Source organism: Motacilla alba, chromosome 28 (assembly GCF_015832195.1).
Source record: "Motacilla alba alba isolate MOTALB_02 chromosome 28, Motacilla_alba_V1.0_pri, whole genome shotgun sequence".
Taxonomy (NCBI): Eukaryota; Metazoa; Chordata; class Aves; order Passeriformes; family Motacillidae; genus Motacilla; species Motacilla alba.
The window spans coordinates 4517616-4544978 of NC_052043.1; the positions used below are offsets into that span (position 1 = coordinate 4517616).

At 63.9% G+C, this 27363-nt stretch overlaps 4 protein-coding genes across 11 annotated transcripts; 2 read left to right on the forward strand and 2 right to left on the reverse strand.

Moving 5' to 3' along the window:
• The first annotated feature begins 565 nt into the window (after positions 1–565).
• On the forward strand, positions 566–8070 carry HMG20B (high mobility group 20B). 3 transcript variants are annotated; one of them, XM_038164104.1, is made up of 10 exons: positions 566–767; positions 1602–1662; positions 3932–4031; positions 4285–4488; positions 4675–4795; positions 4897–4949; positions 5222–5297; positions 5472–5687; positions 6090–6222; positions 6921–8070. In XM_038164104.1, the coding sequence occupies exons 2-10, from the start codon at positions 1625–1627 to the stop codon at positions 6931–6933; spliced, it is 954 nt and encodes a 317-aa protein (XP_038020032.1). In that variant the 5' UTR covers positions 566–767; positions 1602–1624; the 3' UTR covers positions 6934–8070. The 3 variants fall into 3 exon arrangements, with proteins under 3 accessions (XP_038020032.1, XP_038020033.1, XP_038020034.1); XM_038164105.1 differs by lacking the exon at positions 566–767 and adding an exon at positions 772–790; XM_038164106.1 differs by lacking the exon at positions 566–767 and adding an exon at positions 1399–1449.
• Positions 8071–8335: 265 nt separating this feature from the next.
• Positions 8336–10780, forward strand: GIPC3 (GIPC PDZ domain containing family member 3). Its single transcript, XM_038164108.1, has 6 exons — positions 8336–8584; positions 9021–9206; positions 9520–9700; positions 10062–10174; positions 10308–10389; positions 10629–10780. Exons 1-6 carry the CDS (start codon positions 8336–8338, stop codon positions 10778–10780), a joined length of 963 nt encoding a protein of 320 aa, XP_038020036.1.
• Positions 10781–11045: 265 nt separating this feature from the next.
• TBXA2R (thromboxane A2 receptor) lies at positions 11046–17088 on the reverse strand. Of its 4 annotated transcripts, XM_038164156.1 has the most exons (4): positions 16973–17088; positions 12956–12962; positions 11925–12834; positions 11046–11509 (listed from the first exon to the last, which is right to left on the reverse strand). In XM_038164156.1, the coding sequence occupies exons 3-4, from the start codon at positions 12729–12731 to the stop codon at positions 11258–11260; spliced, it is 1059 nt and encodes a 352-aa protein (XP_038020084.1). In that variant the 5' UTR covers positions 12732–12834; positions 12956–12962; positions 16973–17088; the 3' UTR covers positions 11046–11257. The 4 variants fall into 4 exon arrangements, with proteins under 4 accessions (XP_038020084.1, XP_038020085.1, XP_038020086.1 ...); XM_038164157.1 differs by lacking the exon at positions 12956–12962 and having other exon boundaries at positions 16950–17065; XM_038164158.1 differs by lacking the exons at positions 12956–12962; positions 16973–17088 and adding an exon at positions 15918–16924.
• Positions 17089–19973: 2885 nt separating this feature from the next.
• On the reverse strand, positions 19974–25533 carry CACTIN (cactin, spliceosome C complex subunit). Of its 3 annotated transcripts, none has more exons than XM_038163520.1 (10): positions 25257–25530; positions 24346–24835; positions 23429–23524; positions 22850–22995; positions 22590–22752; positions 22368–22485; positions 21967–22159; positions 21517–21639; positions 21114–21382; positions 19974–20658 (listed from the first exon to the last, which is right to left on the reverse strand). In XM_038163520.1, exons 1-10 carry the CDS (start codon positions 25433–25435, stop codon positions 20168–20170), a joined length of 2268 nt encoding a protein of 755 aa, XP_038019448.1. In that variant the 5' UTR covers positions 25436–25530; the 3' UTR covers positions 19974–20167. The 3 variants fall into 3 exon arrangements, with proteins under 3 accessions (XP_038019448.1, XP_038019447.1, XP_038019449.1); XM_038163519.1 differs by having other exon boundaries at positions 21114–21406; XM_038163521.1 differs by lacking the exon at positions 23429–23524 and having other exon boundaries at positions 21114–21406; positions 25257–25533.
• Positions 25534–27363: the final 1830 nt, after the last annotated feature.

A 27363-nucleotide genomic window follows, 5' to 3' on the forward strand; every position in this document is an offset into this window, starting at 1 on the left:
GGGAGCTCCTGTTGAGTAGCTACTGTTGTGACTGGGACCAGTATGACCAGTACTGGGGGCACTGAGACCCTCTAGGGTGGAGTATTAGGGTCACTGGGACTCTGTGGTGACTGCAGGCATCATGGGGATCCCCAACTGTGTGAATACTGGAGACACTGGGAGCAGACTGGAGGTCGTGGGGGACCTCCCCTTGTGTATTTAATGGAGTCACTGGGACCAGTATGGGCTGTACTGGGGTGACAGGAAGCAGTGTTGCGGGAGCGCTGGGGTCACTCTAGGATAAGTACTGGCGCCATGGGTACCCCCTGCCGGGTGCGTACTGGGGCTGCTGGGAGCGGTGGCGCAGGGCAGCTGAATCAGTGGGTCAGCCCTGAGGCGGGCACTGAGGTCGCTGGAGCGATGGGAGCACACGGGGGTCACGGGCATGGGGCGGCGGCGGAGGGACGCCGCCATGACGTTGCCCTTTTAAGGCGCTGCCCACTGCGAGCCACTGGAGATGCGTCCCCACCTCTTTGTCATTGCCCCTTTAAGACCTGCCCTCTCCGCAGCACTTCCTCGTCCCCACGCTGGCTGCTGATTGGTCGGGCCGTCAGCAGGGAGCGCGCGCCGCGCCCGCCAGCCCCGATCGCCCTTCCGCCGCTTCCCTCTGACGTCATCACATCCAGCCAACCCGCGTCTGGCTGCGCTCCGCGAGTCGGCGCTGAGCGGCCAATCGGGGGCGGTGCGGCGGGAGCCTCGTTTGCATAATAATAGAGGGGCGTGGTCAGGTGAGCGGCGGCGGCGGCGGCGGGTCCGGACGGGGATCCTCGGGGAGGGGGGGTCCTCTGTGGGGGGATCCTCTGTGGGGAGGGGGGGGATCCTCTATGAGGGGGATCCTCTGGGGGGGGATCCTCTGTGGGGGGGGGGATCCTCTGTGGGGGGGGGAAGATCCTGTGGGGGGGGATATCCTGTGGGGGGAATGTCCTGTGGGGGGGATATCCTGTGGGGGGGAATATCCTGTAGGGGGGGATCCTGGGGGGGGAATATCCTGGGGGGGGGATATCCTGTGGGGGGGATCCTGTGGGGGGGAATATCCTGTAGGGGGGGATCCTGTAGGGGGAATATCCTGGGGGGGGGGGATATCCTGTGGGGGGATATCCTGTGGGAGGGGCGCTCCTGGAGGGGCTCGGGGAGTCGCGGGTAGAGGGTGGGTTTTGAGGGCGAGCCCATCGTGGCGCCGCAATGGGACCCCAAGAGGGAGGGCTGGACAGGGAGGGCCGGTGAGGGTGTGAGGGGCGCGGAGTGTTACGGGGGGAGCTGTTGGGGATGCGATGGGTCTCGGGAAGGGGGGGTTCTGCGGGGGAGGGCTCAGGGGGATGAGCCTGTGGGAGCTGCGATGGCACCCCCAGGGAGGAGTGGGTCAGTGGGAGCAGGCTGGAGCTTCTTCTGGGATCCTGGGGGCTGGAGCAGGTAGAGAGGCCAGTAAGGGGCTGGTTGGGGAGGTGATGCCATTTGGGCAGAGGTCCTGTGATTTCCCCACGAGGGAGACACCTCCGAGGGGGGTTTTGGCTCATCAGGGGCACCACTGCCCGATGACAGTGCCAGCTGTTCTCTGCCCACAGGGTGCTGACCGAGACCCCTGCCCATGGCCCACAGCACCAAGCAGCCGCCTGCCGCCCTGCTGTAAGTGCCACCGCCTGCCAGAACCTCCTCCAGCCACCCTGTTTTGTATCAGTGCCCCTGGTGAAAGAGCAGCAGAAACTCACCCCCTTCCAAGCCTGGAGGGTGGTCTGTGTGTGTGCTGGGGAGGGATTGTCCCACTCTGCACTAGGGCAGCCTCCCCTCCAGTGCTGGGGACACTTTGGATCCTTCTTATCTTGTGGTGTCCAAAGCTGTTGGAGAGTGCCCAGAGGAGGGACACGGAGCTGGGGAAGGGGCTGAGGAGCAGCTGAGGGCACTCGGCTCGTTCAGCTGGAGCACAGGAGACTGAGGGGAGGCTCCTCGGGGCTGCAGCTCCTCCCCAGGGCAGGCACAGGGCCAGGGGCTGAGCTCTGCTCTGGGACAGGGACAGGAGGCCAGCGAGGGCTGCAGCTGTGCCAGGGCTTGCCATGGAGCTCAGGGAAAGGTTCTTCCCCCCGAGGCTGCTGGGCACTGCCCAGGCTCCCCAGGGAATGCTCCCGGCCCCAAGGCTGCCAGAGCTCCAGGAGCGTTTGGACAGCGCTGCCAGGGGGGCTCAGGCTGGGGTTGTTGGGGTGCCTGTGCAGGGACAGGGACTGGGCTGATGATCCCTGTGGGTCCATTCCCACTCAGGATATTCCAGGATTCTGTGATTCTAAGCATGTTGGGAGATCAGAACCAGCAAGGGCTGAATTCCTCTGAGATTTGTGCTGAGTTGTCCTTGCCCCTCCTGACGTGGGGGCTGGCGGGTGGGGAAGCGCCTCAGAGGTGGAGGGAGGTGAGTGCCAGAGCGAACTTGCTGAGGAGGAATCTTGCCTGAGATAACTTTACTTTTTAAAGCATCCTTAGGCATTCGAGGAATCCAGATCACGAGGGGAGAGGGTGATCTGTCTGGTGCTGTAGGGTGTCAGTGTGTTCCTGGCGAACGTGGTGATGCTGTGGACATCACTGGGAGCATTGCTCTTGCAGCTGATAAAGCCAAAGGCTGGCTATGACCCTGCACAGCCTCGGAGGGTTCTTTTCCCCAGGAGCTGGAAGAAGAGGTGGTCTCACACCTTCCTGTAGGGTTTTTTGCGAATGTGGGGGTGTAGGGCACTGGTTGTCTCTGATCCTGGTGGAGGGACTTGTCCCACTTTTTATACAAGGGCCACTACTGTGCCAGGCTCTGTGCTGGGGGCTCACGGAAGGGGCCCCTGAAATTAACTGCAGGGATGGCTTGTCTGGATGATGGATGGATACCAGTAGCTGGGAGTCTCTGCAGGGATTGGGGTTCGCTCCAGGCACATGATGTGGCAAACACAAGGGAAATTCCAAGGCGCATCCTGAGCAGCTTGGGATCGCTGTGGCTTTTGACCTGTGTCTGTGCAAGGGCTTGTGTTTGGCCCTGGGCTGGTTCCCAAGTCTGGGGACCTGGTTGGAACCCAAGTGAGCATCACTTGGTGATGCTCAGGAGCCCTTAGTGGCTCCCCTGGCGTGGTGAGGACATTTCCAGCAGAGCAGGAGCTGCCTTGAGGACCCTGGGGTGCGAATGGGACAGGGCTGGGGGTTGGGGCTAGCTGGAGGAGTTGCCGGGGGCCTTGGGGAGCCCGAGGGTGATGCTGTGGTGGGACGTGGAGGCTCTACCCTCCCAGGGTGCTTGGTTGGGCAGGGAGGCTCTGCCTGAAGCAGCTGCTGATCCATGAAGCTGTGGCAGTGACCAGGGGAGAGGGGCTGGGCCCTGCAGTGTCGGGGAGGTGTCACAGGCAGCACAAACCTGCTGGGGTGGTTGTGCTTGGAGCAGCTCAAGCCAGTGCCCTGCCCTCACCCTCTGCCTCCGGGCTCCTGGGGTGTGGGTGATGCTTCCAGGTGGTGCCCCTGGCGCCAGGATCCAAACCCCTGCGGCTCCTGCTCCCTTGCAGAGTCCCTTGGGACTCCCCACCAAGGTGTGTCCCAAGCCCAGGTGACAGGCAGGGATGTAACCGTCAATGTTACCTGACCCCAAGAGCCAGCCCCCATCCAAATGTCCCTGAGGAGTCCCAGGGCTGCCACCAGACCTCAGGGCAGCTTTAGTGTGCAGGGCTGCCTTGCTCACAGGGCTGGGCTCTGCTTCAGTGCCATCGCTCTGCTGTAGCCTCCCTTCACAGGAACAAGGGCTCCATGGCCAGTGCTGGGTTTGGGGCTGTTTGAGTCGGGGGTTTGGGGAATCTGGTGAGTGTGAGCTCATGCTGCTGGGGCATGTGTCACTGTTGGTCCCCACGGTGTCCCAGCCCTCTCTGAGGGTGTTCTCTGGCTGCAGACATGCCGCGGGCAAAGCTCAGCATGGGAACTTCCTGGTGGCCATCAAACAGGAGAAGGGAGAGTCGGCGCGGGTGGGCGGCGAGAAGCCAGAGGAGGAGGTGAGTCCCAGAGCCCGTGTCCCTTCTCACACCATCCCTGGGAATGGGGCCCAAGGTCCCCAGCCTGGGGATGTCCCTGCCCCTCTTCTTGCTCTGCACCAGCCCACGAGAGTCTGTGGCTGTGGCCACGGGCCAGGGAAGGGCTCAGACTTTGTCTTGAGGGCTGCATGGCCCCGGTGGGCCTGGGCTCCTGCGTCCCACTGATGCTATGGCTCTGATCCCTGATGGGCTGTCCCTTCCCCATGGGTGCCAGCCGGTGAAGAAGAGGGGCTGGCCCAAGGGCAAGAAGAGGAAGAAGATCCTTCCCAACGGCCCCAAGGCCCCCGTGACGGGCTACGTGCGCTTCCTGAATGAGCGGCGCGAGCAGATCCGCACGCAGCATCCCGACCTGCCCTTCCCAGAGATCACAAAGATGCTGGGAGCAGAGTGGAGCAAACTGCAGCTCTCAGAGAAGCAGGTACTGGCCCCCAGGGGAGACTCCCCCAGGGCTGGGCAGCTCCGGAGCTGCTCCCCAAACCCCTGAGCTTGCTCCAAGAAAGGTGCTGGGCCCAGTGCTGGGGAGTGGGAGCTGGGCAGGGAGGGGTCAGCAGCTCCTGGGAGGCTGGGTTGAGTCAGGCTGAGGCCCCTCTGTGACCCACCACAGCGGTATCTGGATGAGGCGGAGCGGGAGAAGCAGCAGTACATGAAGGAGCTGCGGGAGTACCAGCAGTCAGAGGCCTACAAAATGTGCACGGAGAAGATCCAGGAGAAAAAGATCAAAAAAGGTGGGTTGTGGGAGCAATGGCTGCAGGATCCAGCCAGGTGCTGCCAGAGCATTTTGGGGACATGAGGCTGGGCCCTGGGTGACCTCCTTCCTCCCCTGCAGAGGACGTGGGCACGGTGGCCGTGAACACCCTACTCAACGGGCACCCGCACAAGGTAAGGCCCTGTCAGGTCTGCCTGTGTGTGGGGAAACAGGCACATCACACTGCTGGGCTTGTTGCAGGTGTGAGTGGGCAGAGGGAGTTCTGGGGCTGTGAGTCCCAGGTTCCTGAAGGGGTGGGAGGCAGAGCATAGCCATCCTCCCTCCCCACGTGCCAGACAGGGCCAGTCCTCACCCTGTCCTGGTGTCCTCATCAACCTGGCCCCAAGGTGTTGGGGTCCCTTCTGGTGGGCTCAGCCTAGCCCAACTCCTCCCCCTTGTCCCTCAGGCTGGTGAGTGCAGCGACACCTTCTCCACCTTCGATGTGCCCATCTTCACCGAGGAGTTCTTGGATCAAAACAAGGGTAGGGGCTGTGGAGGGTCCTTGGGAAGCCCGTGTGGAGGGACCAGGTCCTGGCTGGAGCCTGGGCATCGGTGACACAGAGCTGCTGGGAAGAGCCGCGTGTGGGCCAGGGTTTGGGTTTGGGATGAGAGGGTTGTCCAGGGTCTGTCCCCACGGACACGGTGCTGTCCCGCAGCCCGGGAGGCTGAGCTGCGGCGCCTGCGCAAGATGAACACGGAGTTCGAGGAGCAGAATGCCATCCTGCAGAAGCACACGGAGAGCATGAACTGCGCCAAGGAGAAGCTGGAGCAGGAGCTGGTGCAGGAGGAGCGGCAGACCCTGGCCCTGCAGCAGCAGCTCCAGTCCGTGCGGCAGGCCCTCACTGCCAGCTTCGCCTCCCTCCCCATCCCCGGTGAGTTGGGGGCAGCTGTGGGGCCCCCCAGCTGCTGAGACCCCTGCCTGGGCAGAGGGGCACCAAGGGGTCCCCCCATCCCACACAGGGGAGCACTGTGGGGTGGTGGTAAGTGCCCATCTGCTGCTGGTGTGGCATCGTGCAGCACATGGAGAGCTGTCTGGGAAGGCTAGGGAGGTGACAGCCACCTGGCTTCCCTGTCCTGGGACAGGGCAGGCTGGGATCCCTCTTTCTCTGGAGTCATACTGCTGCACCCCAGTATGGCTGAAATCCTTGTGTTCCTGGGCTTGTGCCACTGCAGGAGATGGCATCTGGTGCTGGGGTCCCTTCTGTAGTCCCCAGCACGTGAGCATGGTGGGGTGGGGACCTGCTGGTCCTGCTCACTGGGCTGTCACCTCACAGGCACTGGGGAGACCCCCACGCTGAGCACCCTGGACTTCTACATGGCCAAACTGCACAGTGCCATCGAGAGCAACCCCTTGCAGCATGAGCCACTGGTGCTGCGTGTCAAGGAGATCCTGTCCCGGATTGCCAGGTGGGTGCAGGGCTGGGAGCGTGGCACAGGTGTCCCCATGGCACGGCAGGTTTGAGCTTCAGCTGGTGGTGATGGGAGCTGAGCCAGGAAAGGGGTGGGCAGAGATGGGCAGAGATGGTGCAGCTGCTCCAGGGAGCTGTGGGAAAGGGAAGCCCAGTCCCTGAATTCAGGAGGTGTCCCCATGTCCAAAGATGCTGATCTGTTGGAGCAAGTCCAGGGAAGCCCACGGAGATGCTGCAAGGGCTGGAGCCCCTCTGCTCTGGAGCCAGGCTGGCAGAGCTGGGGCTGCTCACCTGCAGAGGAGAAGGCTCCAGGCAGAGCTCAGAGCCCCTGGCAGGGCCTGAAGGGGCTCCAGGAGAGCTGCAGAGGGACTGGGGACAAGGCCTGCAGGGACAGCACCCAGGGAATGGCTCCCAGTGCCAGAGGGCAGGGCTGGATGGGATCTTGGGCGGGAATTGTTCCCTGGCAGGGTGGGCAGGCCCTGGCACAGGGTGCCCAGAGCAGCTGGGGCTGCCCCTGGATCCCTGGCAGTGCCCAAGGCCAGGCTGGACAGGGCTTGGAGCAGCTTGAGACAGTGGAAGGTGTCCCTGTCTGTGCCCTGTCCTGCTCCAGGGAGGAGCTGGATGAACTTTAGGACCCCTTCCAATCCAAACCCTTGTGGGATTCTGTGACTCAGCTGTGCTTTTCTCCCTCCTCAGTGAACACTTGTGAGAGGACCAGTCCTTCCAGACCCCGGACCTGGCTGGACCCTGGGTCTGTTCCTTGGAGCTCACTCAAGGGACAGTCTCTGCAGGGGCTCTGGCTGCTCCCCCTGCCCCTTGCACCTTCCTGCAGCCCGGACCGCCCGACCCACGGCTGCACCAGCTCCAAGGACCTTGAGCTTCGAGGGAAAAGCAGTGACAGGGCTGAGATCCCAGCTGGGGCAGTGTTGGGAGAGGGTCAGCATTGGCGTGAGCACCCCTGGCTCTCCCCTGGGCCCCCCAGCCCTGCCTTGCCAACCAGGGGCTCCCTGAAGCCTGACTGGGGCAGGGGAGGCGCTGGTGGGTTTGGGCCTGGGGTGAACACACCCCTTTAGGGTCAGCTGGGGCTGTGGGGTTTGGTGGCAGTGGGGAGTGACTGGGACCCCCTTGGTCCTGGTGCTGCCTCCTGTCCCCTGGCTAGCTTGGGAACCTCTTGGTCCTGTCCTTGCAAGGGCATGAGGGCAGCTCCTTCCCACCACCTGCCTCAGCTTTTATTTGATGCGTGCCTTGAGCCTCTGCCCCTGTCATCCTGCTTGGCTCCCCTCTTTCCCCTCTGTATCTGGGACCAGGCAGCGAGCTCCTGAAAGCAATAAAACTCTTTAGGCCAGAGGGAAGCTGGAACTGTGACCCCCTCCTGGGGCAGGGAGCAGAGGACAGCTGGGACTGACCCCCTCCCATGGTGGGGGACCCCTGGAAGAGGGGAGCTGGGACCCACCTTCTCTGAGGGTGGGGAGCCCTGGAGCCGGGGAGCTGTGCCTGACCCCTTCCTGCTTGCAGGGACCCTGGGTGTGCTGCACTGGCTTTTGCCTCCTGCCCCTTTTGCCTGAGCCCCCCTGCTCTTGTGGGACCACTGTGCTGGCAGCCGGGGTCAGGGTTGGTGTCCCCGGGCCTGCCTGTCATTAATCTCAGACTGTGTAATTAGAGAGTGTCTTATTTTCTTACTTAGCACTACATGGGCCTTGCCCTGGCCCTGGGTCTGCCGGGGACCGGGGTGTTCCCACCCCTCCCTCGCTCGCAGGGCCTGCGCTGTGCATCTGCCATTTGCCATCTCCTGCTGCCGCTGGGCTGGGGATGGAGATGGGAGCAAATAAATGTGGGAGAAAACCGCTCTGGTCCCTGTGTGTTTGTGCTCGGCGGGAGCTCTGGAGCTGGTCCCGGGCTTGGTTGTTGGGGTGGATCCATGGGTGACAGCCCTGAGCCCATCCCTGCAGCCCCAGCCCCAGCTGGGGGGGATGTGATGGTGCTTCCTACGTGGCAGAGCTCACCCGATCCCCGCGGCTGACCTGCGCCACCGGCTCAGGTTCCCGGGTGCGGGGATCACCTTACGGCCGGCGGGGAGCCAGCCCCATCCATAATTCAGCAGCGCCGCAGGGATGCAGCGGGCGGGCAGGCACGGCCGGCAGCCCCCCGAGGGCGGCCCCATGGAGAACGGCGTGGGGCAGGAGCCGGGGACCCCCGAGCTGCCCGGGCCCGCAGCCCCCCGGGCTCCCCGCGCCCGGCCCAGGCTGGTATTCCACACGCAGCTGGCCCACGGCAGCCCCACGGGCCGCATCGAGGGCTTCACCAACGTCAAGGAGCTCTACGCCAAAATCGCCGAGGTCTTCGACATCTCGCCCACCGAGGTGAGGGGCTGTGGCCTGGGGCGGGGTCTTTGTGGCCCAGGCAGGGAGGCCAGGCCCCCGAGGCGCTGCCTGTGCTCCCCCAAGTCCCCAGATGCTTGCAAATGTAGTCCCCAAAATTTTCTGCAAGAATGTTACGGCCTCAGGGTTGTATTGGCTCCTCCGGGGAGGGCTTGGGGGCTCTGTGCTTCAGTTTATCCTCTGTACGTGGGCAGGGAGCCGTGGCTGCCAGTTCCCGGCGCATTCCAGCTGCCTGGATCTGTGGGAATGCAGGGATGGGACAGTGCAGGGTCGCCAGGCAGGCTGGGGGTCCCTGGGCCCCTCTGTTCTAGCAGTGCCCAGATCTGACTGAATCCCCCTGCACTGGCTGTGGCTCCCCTGTCACCTCTTGCCCTAGCGGGGCATCCCCGGTCCCTGCTGACGGGGTTCCCTGGGGCAGATCCTCTTCTGCACCCTCAACACGCACAAAGTGGACATGCAGAAGCTGCTGGGGGGACAGATTGGCCTGGAGGATTTCATCTTTGCCCACGTCCGCGGCGAGACCAAGGAGGTGGAGGTGACCAAGACCGAGGACGCGCTTGGCCTCACCATCACAGACAACGGGGCCGGCTATGCCTTCATCAAGGTGAACCCGCGGGGAGCAGCCTGTGGCTGGGGTAGCCCTGGGGACTGTGGCTCTGCAGGTGACATCCCCTGCACATCCTCTCCCTGGGACCAGGCTCCTCCCTGACTCCCCACACTAGTCCTTCCCGGGGTCTGTCCTGGCCCTGGGAATCTCCCGTGCCGTGGGGACGTTTGGGAGGGCTTCCCTGCCTGACCTGGCTACCAAAGGGCGCGGGACCCCCGAGGTGGTTGTGTGTGGGTCGGGATGGGGGCTGTGCCTGACTGTCCCATTGTGCCGTGTGGTCGCTGTGTCCCTGTCCCACCGTGGTCCCCAGAGGATCAAGGAGGGGAGCATCATCAACCGGCTGCAGACAGTGTGTGTGGGGGACAGCATCGAGGCCATCAATGACCACACCATCGTGGGCTGCCGGCACTACGAGGTTGCCCGGATGCTGCGGGAGCTGCCGCGGGCTCAGCCCTTCACCCTCCGCCTGGTCCAGCCGAAAAAGGCCTTTGGTGAGTCGAGAAGGTCCCCCTGCTCTTGCCCTGGGGACGCTGGGATCGTCCCCAGCCCCCTGTGGCCCTGCAGCCTCTCCCCAGTCACCGAGTGCCTCCCAGGGTTCACTGCCCCCCGTGTGTAACCCTCTGCACCCCCACTATGTGTGTGTACCCCACAGCCCTGCTCGTGCATCCGTGAGCACCCCATAACCACAAGCATCCCCCTCCTGCACCCCTGGGTGTCCCTGACCCCCCCCCCGTCCCACACACGGCTCACCCTGCAGTGCCCCTGGGGGCTGGGGGATGGCCGGGCAGTGAGCAGCGAGCGGCTGGGGATGCCCGGTCCTGCCTGTGCTCTCACCCCCGTCCCGGGGCACAGACATGATCGGGCAGCGGACACGGACAGGCAAAGCCCCAGGCGAAGGCAGGGTGGCCAGCGGGAAGGAAACGCTGCGGCTGCGGACACAGGGTCCGGCCGTGCTGGAGGAGGGGGTAAGGCCCACCCTGAGTCCCGCACCCCGAGCCCATGGCTGCTCACCCCGTGCCGGGATGGGGATCAGCATCCCCGTGCCCCTGGGTGCTCCCTGGGCTGCCCGGCACTCACCCCCGGGCACCTCGCCCCCAGCCCAGCCCCTCCGAGGAAGAAGCTGCCCGGCGGGTGGATGATCTGCTGGAGAGTTACATGGGCATCCGCGACAGCGAGCTGGGTGAGGAGGGGGCCTGGACCCCGACCCGGAGCTGACCCTGCTCCTACCCCTACCACTGAGCTGTCCTGACCCTCACTCCCGCCCCAACCCTGCCCTAGCCCCTGCCCCTGCCCTGACCTAGCTCCTCCTCCTGCCCCAGCTCCTGCCCCTTCCCCTGCTCCTGCCCCAGATCCTGACTCAGCCCCCGCTCCTGTCCCAGCCCCTCACACTGGCCCTGACTTCCCTCTTCTCCCCAACAGCCTCGACGATGGTGGAGGCAGCCAAGGGCAGCCCCAGCGTGGCCCAGCTTGCCCAGGGCCTGGACGTGGTGCTGGGCGAGTTCGCCTTCCCCCAGGAGTTTGTGGCTGAGGTGTGGGCAGCCGTCTGCCACCCCAAGGGGGATAAGGAGTAGCTGGGGGGCAGGTGTTGCCCTTTACTTTTGTCCTCTCCCCTCATTCCCACCTCATCCCCACCCCATTTGGGGCTGAGGTGCTGGTGGGGGTCCCCATCCTGTCCCCCACACCCTCCTGAGCAGCACCAAGATCTGTCCCTTGGTTGGGGGGCAGAAGGCACCCAACCCACCCACCTTCCTGAGGATCCCCCTTACACCATCCCAAATGTGGTGGGCAGTGGCTGTGGCTCATTAAAGGAGAGACAGGAGGAGAAGGGCTGTTGCTCTGATTGCCAGCAGACAATTGTCAGCCCAGTGGGCACCAAGAGCTGCACAGGCTGACTTTATTGGGGACGGGGAGGGGGAAGCAGCCCCCTGACAGCCCCTTGGCTATCGGGCTTGTGGGGGGGAAGCCCCTGGATGCGGGTGATGAGGATCCACCGTGGGTGAGGTGGGGCGATGGCCATGTCCCCCTGCCCAGTGCCTGTCCCCAGGGTGCTACTGCAGGACAGAGCCAGCGGTGAGCTTGCGGGGCAGGGAGGGGCTGAGGGAGACGATGGAGGGCCGGGGGGGCAGCCGGGGGTACACACGCTGCAGCACGGCCCGGCGGAACAGGATGTACACCCAGGGGTCCAGGATCTGGTTCCAGGTGACCATGCGGATGTAGATCAGCAGCATCTCCTGTGTGTCCGTGGGCAGCACCTGGGCCTGGCCAGGCAGGTGCTGCAGGACCATCTGGACAATGAAGATCTGGGGAGAGAAGGGGACAGAAGTGTCAGTGGAGGATCCGTGAGCTGCTCCAGGGTGGGGAAGTGACCAAAGTCAAGGCACCGAGCCCCTGGGAGGAGTCCTGGCCCGGTTTGGGGCACTGCTCTGCCTGTCACCAGGGGCCAACTCAGGGTGTAAAGAGGTGGCAGGGGGACACGGGCAGGGGAAGTCTTACCAAGGGGACACCTGCAGACCTGGGACCTCCCTAGCAGGGACATGGGGGGACACAATGAAAGCTGGGACCTCACTGTGAAGGGTGGGCGACGCCAAGCCCCAGGAGGGACACTGGGGGGAGCACGCCGAGACTGAGACCCCACAAGGAGGAACAGAGGGAACGTGAAGACCCAGGAGGGACACTGAGGGGTGGTGATGGGGCACACCAGGACAGAGGCCTCACCAGGAGGGGCATCCAGCAGATGGTGGCGATGATCATGATGCCCACGAGCTGCACCATCATCTCCACCTCGCTGTCACGGCGCCGCTGCACCGACTCGCGGTCGTGGTAGACGCGGCAGAGCGTGACCACGCTGACGGTGTTGAGGGCGAAGGAGAGCAGCACGGAGAGGATGCCCAGCAGAGCGAAGAGCAGGCAGAAGACTATGTCGCCAGTGTCGGGCAGGAGGGTGAGGAAGCACCAGGAGCCGGGGAACTGCAGCGTGTAGCGCCCCAGCCCGAACACCGGCAGCAGTCCCAGCAAGCAGGAGAAGCCCCACACCAGCCCCACGATGGCCCAGGCACGGCGCTTGGAGAGGCTGGTGGAGCGGGAGAAGGGGCGGTTGATGCCCAGGAAGCGCTCCCCGGCCATGGTGGCCCCCAGCAGCAGTGGGCACTGCCCAAAGAAGACCATGGAGAAGCCGAGGAAGTTGCAGAGGTGGCAGCCAGGGTCGACCTCGGCCCAGGAGAACTTGGTGAAGTGGTAGGGGATGATGACCGAGGCTGTCACCAGCAGCCCCATGAAGTCTGTGACCACCAGCCCACAGAGGAAGATGAGGAAGGAGGAGCGGGCCTGGCTGGAGAGCTTGCGGGAGGAGCTGACCAGGACGCAGAGGGCAAAGAGGTTGGAGCAGAGGCCGATGAGGCCGAAGGCCGTGGAGAACCAGGGAGAGGCGATGCTGTTCTGTGCGCTGGCACGGCCATCACTGGCATTGAACACCCCGAAGCATGAGTCCGCCTGCCCGGCCGTGCTGCTGTTGGGGGGCTCCATGTCCTGTACCCCCTCCTGCTCCTTCCAGCAGCCTCAGGCCCCCGCCTGGCTCTGCTCCATGGCTGAAGCCCCCCGCCGCTGCCAGCACCAATCCTGCCTTGCCCTGCAGGGGGAACACAGGGAATTTAGGGCTGCTCCCTATGGCCAGGCCCACTCATCATCCCTCCTGAGCCTGCAGATATGGGGTCCTCCAGGGGCTGTGGAGAGGGACACCAGGGCGGGACCCGGCTCATCTGCAGAGGGTGCCGAGGGCTGCAGCCCTACAGCTGCTGGGATTAACTGTCCCGGGCCAGGAGCCACGTGGGGCTGCAGCCACGAGTCTGAATCCCAGCACAGAGGGTGTGGGGGGAAACTCAGCAGTGACAGCCTGGCTCCCTCCTGCCCCGGGGGGACATAGCTAGAGATCCCTGGGCCATCACCCTCCATCACAGTGGGGGACACACTCTGAAGGATGCAGGCACAGAGTGGCTGCACCAGGGCATGACCCTGACACTCTGCCTGTCCCTGAGCGTAAAGCCCTGGCTCATTGTGAAGATGCCCCATTCCTCCAGTGTGCTGGGAAACCTGAGGTACAGGTTTGAGGCTGTGCTGCAACCCTGGCAAAGTGTCCAAACCACAGCCAATGTAGGTGACAGACCAGCTCTGCCTTCCTGGCATCCCTCACAGTGGGAGCTGTGGGTTTGGCACCAGGACAAGGGGTGACAGGGATGGCTGTGGTGGTGGACAGCCTGGTCAGTGCCACTCTGCCTCATTTGGCCCGGGAAGCATCTGGAAATCACAGAATCAGGGGATATCCCGAGTTGGAAGGTACCCACAAGGTTCATCAAGTCCAGCTCCTGGCCCTACATGGCTCTCCATTGCAAATTAGTCCAGGTTGCAAATAGGATGAGATGGGACAGGACAGAGACAGCAGGGGCTGGACAACCTGGGGCACAGACCCCCCACAGGGACCACACCACTCCTCTCCTCCCGGGACCCATTTCTCCAGGCTGTGGATGTTCTTGCCACCCCTCTTGCCCCAGCCCACCTTCCTGGCTGACATGCTCCTCAGCCCAGTGGCCCCAGGAGAATGCCCAGTGGGATGCCCAGCCCTACCTCAACACGCCCCCCCTGCAAAGCCTCCCTTGTGCACGGTGGCACTGCCACCTGTCTTCTGTCCCTCATAGAAGTTAAACCTCACACCAGCTCTGACCATTGCCAGCCCTGGCCGTTGGTCCATCGCTGGCCTGACCCTGGGCCCCACGCCCTGTCCCTCCCCCAGACACCCCTCACTGCCAACCCCTCCCCGGCCCCTGGTGCGAGGGTGGCCACAGGGGGGGAGCCCCTGCACACACCCGAGGCAGGCGCTGATCCCACAGCCCGGCCGGGCTGGGATGGGGCCAGGCATTGCAACATCCTCTGGGGCCTCATCCCGGTGACACACGGGGCGCGGGTGCCAGCGCCCTGCCCGTGCCCCAGCACTGGCCATGTCCCAGGACCTGCAGCCCTGGGAGCAGGGAAGGGGTCAGGGATGGCGGTGGTGGCTCGGCCCCATCCCTGTCCTGTCCTGCGTGGGGGGCTGGCGGAGCACGCTGCTGAATCACTGTGAGGGTGGGCCCAGCTTTTTCCATGAGCCAAGAGTGAAAACTCGCTGCTGTTTGTTCTCACTGGTCCCCGAGGGACCGTGTCAGCCCCAGAGGCGTCGGCTCTGCAGACACGTGCTGAGGCCTCAGCATGACATTCTGAGACCCTGAGGAGTCACCAGCCTTTCCCACATCCTCTGAGAGGTGACAAAGTCACCTCTGCTCCACAGTGGTGCCACGCGAGAGCCTGATGTGCCAGTCCCACTCCAGCTGTCCCTCGCCACGTACCTGCCCACACTGCTCCGGGTGCTGTTCCCAAACATGTTCCCCTTTTCCCGGGTACTCCCCCTGCTCACCAGGGTCCAAGAGCCCCCAGGCCGATGCTGCCCTGCTGTCCCTGCTACCTGGGTGCTCACAGCCACAGGGTGCTCCTGGCTGCACCCTGGCTCACTGTGGCCAGGTATGACCCCTCCAGTGGTGGTGGGGGGGGTCTCCCTGCAGTGACCTTTTGGCCAGGCAAGAAGGAGCAGCCCCAGAAGCTCCAAATCCCACCATTACCCACATTCCCCCCCGTCCTCCCTTCACCTCTTGCCCCGACAAAAGCACAGCCTGGACCCCACTGCCCACTGAGGCCTGGACAGGGACCCCGGGGCTCAGAGGACTCTGAGCTGGGCTCAGGGGCTGAGCAGCTGGGACCCCCCGTGCAGAGCTGCCTCTGCTGGGCACAACACTCAGAGGAAATCAAATATTTACAAGGGGCCACTCAGCAGCTGCAGGGCTGGGAGTGAGGGAACCCCTTCTGTGCCAGAACACACCAGTGCTGCCTCTGGGAAGGGGCTCCTGTGGGGGTGGGGGGTCCCCACTTGCCATTTCCCCCCATCACAGGCAGCCACCGCAGGAGGATGCGTGTGGGGACAGCAGGTGTCTGAGCCCAGGGACCACCCTCACCGACCCCCTGTGCTTGGGTTTGGGGTTCTGGACCCAGAAAAATGGACATGCCATGGAAGCGAGGGTTTGGCAAGGGGTGCTGGGGTAAAATCCCAGAGAAGAGAGCTAGCTCTAAAATGTCCTGCTGGAGGCTGTGAGGCACTGGCAGTGGGGGTGTGGGGGGCTCCTGGCAGCACCACAGGTTTGGGTCTGGCAGCAGATGCACCAAGGCTGCCCTGCCTCTGCTGGGCACTGCTTCCTGCCCTGGCCACATCCGAGGGGAGTGAGGGAAGGACAGATGGGGAGTGCAGGACGCTGCTCCTTATCAGCTTCTGTCCCAGCCCGCTGCTTCCCCAGCTTCCCCAGGCAGGACTGGGCATGGGGCCTGGACAGGGCTTGCAAGATCAGGCTGGGGTGGGGGCTGGGAGAGGCACCACACCCCTGCAAAGAGACCCCCAAACCAGACAGCAGTGACTCCCCCACACCCCACGGTACCCTCGACCTGGGGTCTGCCCCTGGATGTGGTGCTTAGCCACAGGGCAGCCTGCAGACGATGCTGCAGGGCGTTTGCATTCATCCCTTGTGTTTGTATTTATCCCACTCTGCTCGCTGGTGCTCTCCAGGACGACGACCTTCCTGGACGGTCCCTTCTGTCTCCTCCCCCTGGTGCAGATGGTCCCACGGGACACTTTGTCACCTGTCAGGGATGGGTGTGGTCCCACTGCCACCTCCCTCCAGCCTGGGGCTCTGGAGTATCAAATCAGGTCGAGGTCATCAGCCAGGACAGAAAAGGCCATGGGGATGAGGACTTGGCAAAGCATCAGTGTTCCTCCCTGGAACCACAACCATCATGAGGACCTGCTCCTGAAGAAGTTGGCCTGGCCTAGAGCAGAGACATCCCTAGGACACCCAGGACAGAGGATATTTCTGGGAAGCAGTGACACACGGGATGGTTCCTGCCAGGCATGGTAAGTGTCCTCGCCGGGGTTTTCCCTGTCCCTGCTGTGGCCCGGGGCAGAGGTCCTCAGCCTCTCGTCTGACTGGGAAACAGCTGGCACCATCCCTATTCCAATCTCCAGGGCCTCGGAGCCGGACAGGTGGTGGCTGGAGGATCTACCCGGGTGTCCTGGAGTGCAGAACCTGGGGCTCGGCAGCCCTGGGGCACCAGGGCCCCCCGCCCACAGCGTCGCGGCATCTCGAGGGCTTCAAGGCTACTGGGCCGCCCACTCCGACAGCCCGAAATAGATCCTTCCTTTCCCGGCCCTTTCCTGAGCCTTTCCTCGTCCTTCTCCGGCTCTTCCCGGAGGAGCTAGCGGCACATGGGGGCGGGCGGGGAGGACCCGTTCCAGCGGGGGAGCCCCGAAAGCAAATCCTGGATCCGACGGGACGCCGAAGATAAGCCTGTTGTGGACCCTCGGTCCCGGGGACAGACAGACAGTGAGGAGAGAGGGGTCACCGTGTGTCCGTCCCCCACTATGGGGGCTCCGCTTCCCCTCCCTCGAAGCGCCCCCGATCCTCGGGGCTGTGTGCGAAGCCGAGTGCCCCGAGAGCCTTGGGAGCCGCTGGAGACCCGACCGTCCTACACAGTACCAGGAGCCCCGCGCAGCCAACTCGGCGGTCTGTCCGCCCATCCCCGACTCTGTCCGCCCATCTCAGCCTCTTTGTCCCTTGGCCCCGTACCTCTCGCCCCCCTCCAACGCCTCCCTCCCTGCGCAGACCCGAGCCCTACCTCGCTGCCGGCGGGACCTACCCGGCTCGGCTCAGCTCGGCTCAGCCCGGCTCGGTTCGGTTCAGCTCAGCTCGGCTCAGCCCGGCTCGGCTCGCCTCGGTTCGGTTCAGCTCAGCCCGGCTTAGACCGGCTCGGCTCGCCTCGGTTCGGTTCAGCTCAGCCCGGCTTAGCCCGGCTCGGCTCGGTTCAGCTCAGCTCAGCTCAGCCCGGCTCGGCTCGGTTCAGCCCAGCTCGGCTCAGCCCGGCTCGGCTCGGTTCAGCTCAGCTCGGCTCAGCCCGGTTCAGCTCAGCTCGGCTCAGCCCGGCTCGGCTCGGTTCAGCCCAGCTCGGCTCAGCCCGGCTCGGCTCAGCTCAGCCGCGGGGCGGGGGAAGGGCCGGGCTCGCCGCGCCCCCCGGAACCGGCCCCGTCCCTCTCCGCTCCCTCCCTGCTCGGGACGGGCCTTCAGGCGGGAGTGGCCCCTGGCCCCATCGCCCCCGGTCCGGGCAGCGCCCCGGGGACCCGGCAGCGTCCCTTCGGCGCAGCCCCGCCGGTGCCGGCCCCCAAAGCTCCCCTGGCGGAGGCACCCGCGGCTTGAGGCGGGGGTGCTCCGGCCGTGCCGCCCCCCGGCGGGACCCGCACCCCGGTGGGTCCAACAGAGGGGGCGTCCCCGCCGAGCCCCGCAGCGACCCCGGGACCCGAGAGGGGAGAGGCAGCTGCGGCTCCGGGCGCTGGGGGGGCCGAGGGCTGGGGTCCCTGGGTGCTCCCCCAGCCCCGGCAGTCCCTGCTCGGGGGGATTCGCCTCCCGGGGGTTTTCCCAGCCCGCAGCTCCGAGCTCGGGATATGGCCGCGCTGTCCAAACCCGAGACCAGCAGCGGCAGCACGTCCCCAGGCGGTGGTCCCTGCCATGGCCTCCGTCGCGGCAGAGCTCGGCTCCGGCCTCAGGGCTGGGAGCGCCCGGCTCCGCGGGGCCCGCGGGGCCATCCCGACGAGGCGAGCAAGGGGCACAGCGGCTCGGCGCTCAGGCGGGTGCCCAGGCAGGTTTTCCCGGCACCGGCTCGGCAGTGAGGGGCTGCAGAGCCCGTCATCCCGCCATCCCTTGGGTTGGAGCAAAGATTGTCGCAGCGAAAGCCCCGGCGGAAAGCAGGGCCAGCCCGCGGAGCTGGATCGCGGCTGGCCCTGAGCGCCGGGAGCAGGAGCGGCTCCACCCGCAGCGGAATGCTGCTGTCCCAGGTGGGGCCGGGGTGTGCCCGGGAGCAGCTGAGCCCATCACGGATGATGGGACACGGGGCAGCTCCACCGACTGCCCGCCCGGGCACGGCCCGCCTGTCCCCTGCACAGCTCAGGGCTGCGCCGTGGCAGCTTGTCCCGAAACGTAGGGGAGATGCGGACTAGGAGGAGCACTGAGAGCAGCCAGGTCAGGGAAAAGCCGTCAGGGGCTTCAGCCGGATCTAGACCCGGATCTGGCCCCGGCACATGCCTGGAGGCTGCAGCAGCTCTCGGGGCTCAGGCTCCTGTGTCTGCTCAGTGACCCCATCCAGGGCCTGCAGTCAGTTGTGCAGGGAAACGCAGGGCCTGGAAGAGGACACGGACCCTGCTCCGGCTGGAGATACAGTGGGATGTTTCTGGGGGCGTTCCCCCACCTCTGTGTGTGCCCAGGAGGGAAAGGGAGGGAGGCTCTGCCGGCAGCTGAGCACAGAGGGCACCAACCACCAGCTTTGGGGTTTGGGTTTTTGTCCCCGTTTCCTCCGCTCTGGCCAGGCCTTCACTCACTTCCTGTGAGAGCCCCAAAACCCCTCTGCACAGGCAGCAGCAGGAAATAACTGCCAGGAAGGAGAGGCCAGGGAACACATCCGGTGCAGCTGCTGGCCCTGGGGATGTCTGGCAGGATGGGGAGGGGGTACCCACGTGCAGGACCACAGCAGTTGGGGTCCCCCCACCCCCATCTGCAGGCAGACCAAGCCCCACAGCTGTGAGTCACCAGGGCAGGAACGGGAGCCTCCTGAGCACCAGCTCCCATGGTGGCTCTGCAGCTGGATCTTGCCAGCACAGCCAGGAGCAGGACAAGGCAACTTCCCTGAGCCATGGGGCAACCCCCAAGGACTTGGAGGCCCCTGCACAGCAGGCTTGCCTCTGTCCTAGTGCTGGGGGACCTGGGCAGACCCCTAAGTCCCTGCACCATGGACCTGTACTGGGGAGAGAGTGGATGCAGGTAGGAAATGGTCTCTTGGGGAAGCCAGGGCAGAGGTTTCCTGCACCCCTGGGCACTACTCACCAGCACCTCATCGTGCCTGCCTGAATGGGCATACCCTGGGGTTTGGGGGCTTGTGGGGATGGAGCCATGTGGAGTGATCCCAGAAGAGTGTGGCTGTGCCCTTGGTCAGCATCTGGTGGACCAACACCAGCCAGTCCCAGCTCAACCCTGAAGTGCCCCTAAGGTGCCCAAAACCCATCTGAACATCACTAGATGCCCTCAGGAACTCCCATCTCACCAACAGGATACTGGGGAGTGCAACTGCTTCTTGCCTGCGAGGGAGAGCCTCACAGGCATGGTGTGGGAGGGACTGCAGGCTCTGGAATCCGGATTTTCCCCTGTAAGGAAATATCTCAACCAGCATCCCTCTCCTCTGCTCTGCCAGAGCAGGCGCCGTGCAGCACTAAAGCCTCCCATGCCCCAGCCAGGACTGAGGGATGTGGCAGTGCTCCCAGGCTGGGGAAGCCAGATCTCATGGGAGGACATGCCAGGAATGGGGCCCAGGGGAGGGTGAGGAGCAATGAAGCGGGATACAGGGCAGTGCTGAGCTGGTGCAGTCAAAGGCCCTGTGACTCCAGCTGGGAAGCAGCTGCTGGACTGGTCTGGCACTGGTAAGGGGAGATGTTGGGACTCAGAGGAGGCTGGAGTGGGGCAAGGAGCACAGGGGGCTGACTCTGTGGGGATGGGATGAGGACACCCAGCCCAAGGACTACCCAGTCCCCAGGGGAGGGCCCAGTGTAGTACTGGCTGGTGATGTCACGCAGGAGCGGTGGGGGTGCCCATGCCCAGGATCTCATGGCTAAAATGACCCTTATTTTATTTATACCAAAGTCTCACGGTCCTTCATGATAAATGCAAAGACAGAGAAAAGCCTCAGGAACATGCCCAGTGCTGGGCCAGGCCCTGGGGCCATGCATAGAACAGTGTCTGTGCTGTGGGATGAGAGTCCCTGCCTACCCCTGGCAGGTATCCGAGGGCACGGAGCCCTCACCGGCGGTACCGGTAACGCTTGAAGTGGAACCAGAGCTGGAAGATGCCGTTGGCAAACTGGCAGCGGAAGCCGTGGCGGTGGGAATACTCCCACTCCCTGTTGACGATCTTGAAGGCGATGTCCTCATAGGGTGGCCCCGCATGGAAGCGCAGGATGGCAAAGTCCTTGTTGTCCTGGCAGGCCTCCAGGAAGTATTCGGGCGTCGAGCGCTTGTCAATGAGGTCGGGGTAGAAGATGTTGAACTTATAGCCCTGCACGATCTTGGGGGGGGGGTTGTCGAAGTCGTAGTGGGTCTGGTTGTACTTGTTCCACTCGAAGCCTGTGTGCACACGGTTGAAGAAGCGGGGCTTGCGGGGCCGGTACTTGTCAGCCCACAGATAGGCCTTGCCCGTGAGCGGCATCTCCACGCTGAACTGCGCCTCGTCCGCGCCCATGCCCTCCTTGGCCTTACGGAAGAAGATGTCGTCGGTGCTCTCAGAAGCGTCACCTATAAGGGAGGAGAGGTGACATCAGGTTCTGCAGTGCCAGCCAGGCCTGGGCCATGCAACACTGCTCCAAGGCACGTGGAGAGAAGGAGCTGCTGTGCAGAGCATGCAGAACTGGATATGGGAATGCATGGGCTGCCCTGCGGGCTCTGAGTGGGCACTGGGCTGAGTTGTGCTGGAAAACTCAACCAAAACACCCTTCCTGCTTGTCTGCACCCAAACATTTTGGTGGTACTGTGGCAGGTCTCCCAGGGAGCACCAGCAGCCTGAGCACCATCTCCCTGCTCCTGCCCAGGCCACAGTGCCCTTTGCACCAGGGGCACCCCTCTGCCAGGTCAGCTCTGGGTGCCTGACCCAGATCCAGCTCTTGCCCCTTCCTGAGGGCAGTGTCCCCTCCAGTCCTGCACCATGAATCAGTGAACATCCCCCATGCTGGGCAGGCTGCCCTGGAGCTCACCTGTCACCTGGAGCTGCTGGCGCAGGAGCAGCAGCCGGTGCGTGTCCTCCTCAGCCTCCAGCACGTGGGCATCGAAGGGCAGCTCATTGGGGCCCAGCAGCCGGGGGCTGTACTTGCCCGCGTCGTAGTCATCCAGGCTCTGCTGGATCAGATCCTCTTCCATCAGCACGGCCTCCCCCTCTGCCTCTCCCTTGGCTTCTGTGTCCTGCTCTGCCTCTGGCTCTGATGATGGCCCTGGCTGTGCCTCAAGGCTCTCCTCGGGATCCAGCCTGCATGGAAGGGAGAAGAGAGGACTGGGACGGGGATGGTACCCTCGTTGGCTGCTCACCTGAGCTCTGCCTTGGGAAGGGTGAGGGCACAAGACTGTGCTTGTGCCCGGGGACAGGCCCAGGTGTTTGCTCACCTGTCACTGGGGGAAGCCGGCTCCCGCTTGATGATGGGGAAGAGCGGTTCGCTCTCCACACCCTGCTCCTGCTTCAGCTTGTACAGCTTCTGGCGCAGCACGTCCTGGTGCCGCTCCCGCAACCTGAGAGAGGAGAGGAGCTGTCGGGTCCCATCCAGCAGAACCACCTCACCCCCATTGCCCAATGCTCTGACACCCACCTCCATGGGCAGAAACCTGCCGGGCTTGGATGGCTTTGGGCTGAATAAGCCCCAGTTCAGCTCCCTCTTAGAGACCTCACTAAACTTCACCAGCGCAGAAGGGACCGTGTGTCCTGCCCTGCTCTCCTCTTGGAAATCAGCCATCTCAGAAAAGGCAGAACACCCACCCCATTCCCTCCTCCAACTGGGTTTATGCCTCCCCAGCTCTGCCCATGGCAGGGTCTGCACTGCCACCACTCTCTGCTCTCACCTGGCCCGAGCCATGTAAGCCTTCAGCTGCTGCAGGAGGCTTTCCCAGTACCCGATGTCCAGGTTGGGCCCTCCTGCCCGGATCTTGCTCTCAATGCCCTGGTACAGAGCTTGCAGCTGGTTGTACGTCTTCCCCTTGAACACAGACTGCACATCTGAGCTGACTGAGGCGTTGACACCATCCCGACGCTCCCCTGGACAGGCGAGGGCAGGCAGTCAGTCTCCAGGCACCCAGCTGCACTCATTCCGGTTCTGCTGACAGCAGGAGGCTGGGCCCCAGCCAGGGACAGCTGCCAGACCCACAGCCTGCATGCAGCAGGTCCGAGAGAGCCCCTGAGCACACACGGTGACCCACCACTCACAGTCCCCGACACCCACACCAGCCTCTGCTCTCCTGCTCACCTGGTCCTCCTTTCCCAGAGGCCTCCAGCTTGCGGAGCTTGGCTATCTCATCCTCCGTGATGATGGTCATGTCCCTCCAGAAGTCCACGTTCTTCCCTTGCTCCAGCTCCATGTACACCTGCAGGCAGAAGACACATCAGGCACCTGCTCCACACCAGGGGCAGGAAAGCAGAGCTGGTAGAGAAGCCCTGAGCCCAGGCAGAGGGCCAGCAGAGCAGGCACCTGAATGTCCTCCACCAGGTCCTCCATGTCAGAGACGGTCAAGCCATTGAGAAAGGTGTAGGGCTCGTGCATCTCAACAGCCAGGTCATCGTCCTCTGCGCTGATGTACTTGGCCAGAAGATCGATGGGTTTCGCCCTCCCATCCCGAATCCGGATCTTAGACCTGGCAAAGGGGCAGGAACAGAGGGACAGTGGGGGACACTGAGCGGTGCCATCCTCTGCTCCCTGCCAGGCCTGGCTCTGGGCAGGTGCACACCTACCGCAGCTTTGCCTGCTGCAAGTGGAAGTTGTCCTCCTGCTCTTCCCAGGTTTTGAAGTGCTCTGCCTCCTTCTCCCGCTGCAGCATCTCCAGCTCCTGCTCCCGCATGGCTTTTTCCCGCTCCCGCTCCAGGCGCAGCTGCTTCACCTGCCCAGGGTGACAGAGCTGTGAGGCCACTGTGGACGGGCCCCTGCTCGAGGACACAGCCATGACATGACCTGTCCCTGAGCTGCCTTGGCTCCTGCCATTGGCCTCCATCCTCCTGGAGAGTGGGGAACCAGTGAGGCCAAGTTGCCTGGGCTCACTGCCAGCCCTGTGGGAGACAGGGGACACAGGCACAACTGAGTGCCTCGGTGTTGTGACCTGGCACTGTCCTCCTCAGCACCTCTTGAGCTCCTGGGCTCAAACATAAAGAAAGAGGTTTCTCATCCTGGAATAGCAGAAGCCCGGGTTCTATGGCCCCCATAATCCTACAGACTGGACACACTCAGGAGAAGAAAATGGGGACTTCCCAGTGAGAACTGGGCTGTAAACAGGGCTCCCTGTCAGACAGTGACATGGAAAGGATATCTTATCCCACCTTCTGCAGCTCCAGGCGATTGTCCTCCTGGATTCGCTTGTTCCTCTCCTTCAGGTCCTTCTCATCCAGATGGCTGATCCCTTTCTTTTCCAGTGCCTTAAACAAAATGGCCAAGGGAAGCTGTGGAACCCAAGGACCTTCACAGCCCCTTGCTGGCCAGCAAATGCTACTCCCTTCACCCGTTTCTGCTGCTCCAGTGAGGGCTGATCCTGTTGAAAATCCCTAAACCTCTCAAACACTGCTCCTGAGCCCCTCAGCAAATCCAGGCTCAGCCCACATAGCCCACCTGGCCTGGTGAAGTGAGTGCCAGCACAACAGTATCATGGAATCATGAGGGAAAGGACCTTTAAGATCATCTTGTTCTACCCCCTGCCATGGCAGGGACACCTTCCACTATCCCAGGTCACTGCAAGCCCCCTCCATCCTGGCCTGGGACACTTCCAGGGGCAGCCACAGCTGCTCTGGGCACCCTGTGCCAGGGCCTGCCCACCCTCACGGGGAACTATTCCTTCCCAATATCCCATCCAGCCCTGCCCTCTGGCAGTGGGAGCCATTCCCCTTGGCCTGTCCCTCCAGGTCCTCTCAAGTTCCTCTCCAGCTGTCCTGGAGCCTTTGTAGCCACTGGAAGGAGGTCTAAGGGAGAAGAAGAGGCTCTGGGGAAACCTAACCCTGAACACCTCCAGCTCTCTGTCATTCCTGTAGCAGAAGTGCAGCATTCCTGTTACCATCTCCATGTCCCTGACTCAGTAAATGCTGCCCAGCACTCAGCCTGCAGCTCCCAGCAGCTCTAAGATTCTCTCCTGCCCTCGACCCATCTTCTTATCTCCCCACCCTGGATACAGACCCCACCTGAGGCACAGATCCCTCTGACTGCCCCTGCCCGTTCCATTTGGCTGCAGGGCCAGGGCAGAGCTCACCTTGCTCCAGATGAATGTGCCCAGCAGGTTGTTGTCCCCAAAGGGATTGTCGGTGTTGGTATAGCCCATGTACTCCTCGCCCCAGCCCATCTTCTCCCGCTTCTTTCTCTCCTTGGCCTCCTTCTTGGCCAACCTCCGTGCCCGCTTCTCCTCGGGCGTCTCCAGGGCCTTCATCAGAGCCGCCTGTTTCTTCTTCTCGTCCCTCAGCCGCAGCCGCTCCTGCAGGCTCAGCTGCTGCCCCGGCTCCTCTCGGCCGCGGGGCCGTGGCGGGGAGGGGGAGCTGACGGAGGACACGGAGGACTTGGATCCATCTCTCCTGCGGCGCCGCTCCCGGCTCCGCGCTGCCCTGCTCCGCCCGCGCTCGGGGCTGGAGCCGGAGGAGCGGCCCCGGGACCGTGAGCGCTGCTTCCTCCGGTCCTTACGGTGCCGGTCCCGGCTGCGGCTTCTTTTCTTCTTTTTCCATTTCTGTCTCTCATCGCCGGAGTCCGAGCTGGGGGGGCACAGCCGGGGTTCAGCGGGAGGAGGGCACGGGAGGTCTCCCCGCCGCAAGTGAGGCCGGCCCAGCACCGGAGCCACCGGCAGCACCGAGACAGCGAGGGGCGCCTGCACCCCCCGCCCCGGACCGCCTCCGGTACCTGCACCCCGCACCCCTGACCGCCCCCGGCCGGCGTCACGAACAAGGCCCGGGACCGCCCGCCCGCCCACCCCCGGCCCCCGGCCCACCCCCGGCCCCCGGCCCTCCCCGAGACCGGCGGGGCCGAGCTCCCCCTCTGGTCCTCGGCCGGGCCCGGCGGTGCGGACAGCGGCCGGGTCGGGCCGCGCGGACCCCGGCACGCCAGCCCCGCTGCCCCGGGCCCGCTTCCGCACAGCCACGGCGAGGCCGCTCCGGGCCAGGTGCGGTGCGCACCCACCCCGAGCTCGGCTCCCGGCGTCGGCCCCGGCTCCGGCTCTTGCTCCGGCTGCGGTGTCGCCGCCCGTGGCTCCCGGACCGCGAGCGGCCCCGTTCCCGTTCCCGGTCCCTTTCTCGCTCCCGGTCTCTCTCCCGCTCCGAGCGGCCTCCCCGGGCCGGGCTGCGCGACCCGGAGCCCATCGGCAGCGGCGGCTCCGCCCCGGGGCCTCGAGGGGCCTCAGCTCACCGGCCTGCCCTGCCGACCGCCTGCGCCCAGCCCACCCCGCTCCGCCTCAGCAGCGGCCCCGGCGCAGACAGGCGGGCCTTGGGCAGCCCCGCGGCGGGGGCGGGGCCTGCCCGATCCCCGCCCCTTCCGGCCCGGCCGCGCCCGCGGCGCACAGACGGAGGCGAGGGCGCGGAGCTCGGCAGAGTGCAGCTTTATCGCAGCGGGGTACAGAGCTCTGGGAAAGGGGCTCCCCGGAGACGGAAACCCTCAAAACAACCGAGAAAAGAAAAACAGCGCCCAGGCCTCGAGCCCCCGGAGCAGAGGCGGGATCACGCCCCAAAATCGGCGTCCCCGTCCGGCCGCGCCCCCTCCGCCGGACATTGGGCACACGGTGGGACACGGACACGCGTGGGAACAGCGACATCTGCGGGGACAGCCACCAGGACGCGTGGGGACGGGGACAGGCACCAGGACAGACTGGGGTGGGGACAAGGACAGCCACCTGCACAGACTTGGCGCAGGTAGACATGGACAGAAAACCCCTCGGCCATGACCTGGCTTTCTCCTTGTCCATTCGGGAAGCGCTGGAGCAGTGGCTGGGAATGAGAAGGGAAATGCGGGGGGCGCTGAAGCCCTGCAAACGCCTCTGCCTGCCTTGGACCAAGGCCCGTGAGTGTTCTGGCTTCACTAAAACCGCCTCCGGTACCGCACCTGCACTCCCCAAAGTGCAATTCCAGCACACGTGGCCGGAGAGGCAGCGGCAACCAAAAGCTGCATCCCCTGTGCACATGTTGAGGGTCTCTACGAGCTCCTGGGTTTGCCCCGGAGCCTTTACAGGAGCCTGACTGCAAACTCAAGGACAGAGATGCCCATTTTCTCGTGCCGCCCCCTTACCTGGCAGGGAGAGCTCACCTGCAGCCCCAGCATCAGGCAATGGTCTGGGCATGTCCCACAGAGTCTGAGATCCCAGCTGGGACCATGGGGATGAAGGACAGCAGTGGCACAGACCTGCGTGGGAAGCGGCTGTCCTGTGAGGTCAAATCTCAGAGTACAAGATTCGTGCTCCTGTAGTGATGGAGAGCCTGGACAGCACCTGCTGGGTCACTAAAGGGAGCCTGGCAGAGAACAGCACCTCAAGTCCAAAATGAGCTGAAGTGCAGATGGAGGAACACTCAGACCAGGGACGCTCTTTTCCATGGGCAAGTGCTCTTCCTGCCCAGGCAGCACTGGCAGTGCCTGTGACATGCTCCAGAGCTTCTGCTGCTCCCTTGCAGTGCCATGCAGAGGGGGGGCCAAGAATGAGCTCTAAAATCCAAGGTCCTTTCAGCCTCCGTGGGAAGCAGTTCCCCAGCACTGGGAGCTGGTGGGACAGGAGGTGACACGGCAGGGATTGTGCCAGCCTGAACAGGGGCAGTTCCCATTTCTGATCAACATTTGCCTACAGGAAGGTTCCTCCTTGTCCCCTTGACAAAGCTGTTCTAAGTCTTTGCCTGTCCTCTTACAGGACCACCCCAGCCCATCCAAAGGGTGCAGCATTACAGAACTGCACAAGGATCATCTCAAAAAGGGAAGACAATTCTTTGAATTGAATGAACATGCTGCAGGAGTTTTGGGTTCACCCCCTCTCAGGACCCAAGCACAGCTCCAGCTCAAAAAGCTCATTCTCTGGGACACTCTGCACACACAGCAAGCAGCTTTAGAGACCCCTTAGAAATGAGGGGAAGGAAGAAAATCTCCACCAATGATGCTTGAACCATCTCAAAAAAGATGCTTCATTTCAGGTGGCTAGAAAGTCTTGATGAGGCCAAACCCTCCAGCCCCTGACTGAGGTGGTCCCAGGGCAGGGGCCAGGCTCAGAACAGCTCAAGCCCACCCTGGTTTCCCCCCAGAGCCACCTCCTCCA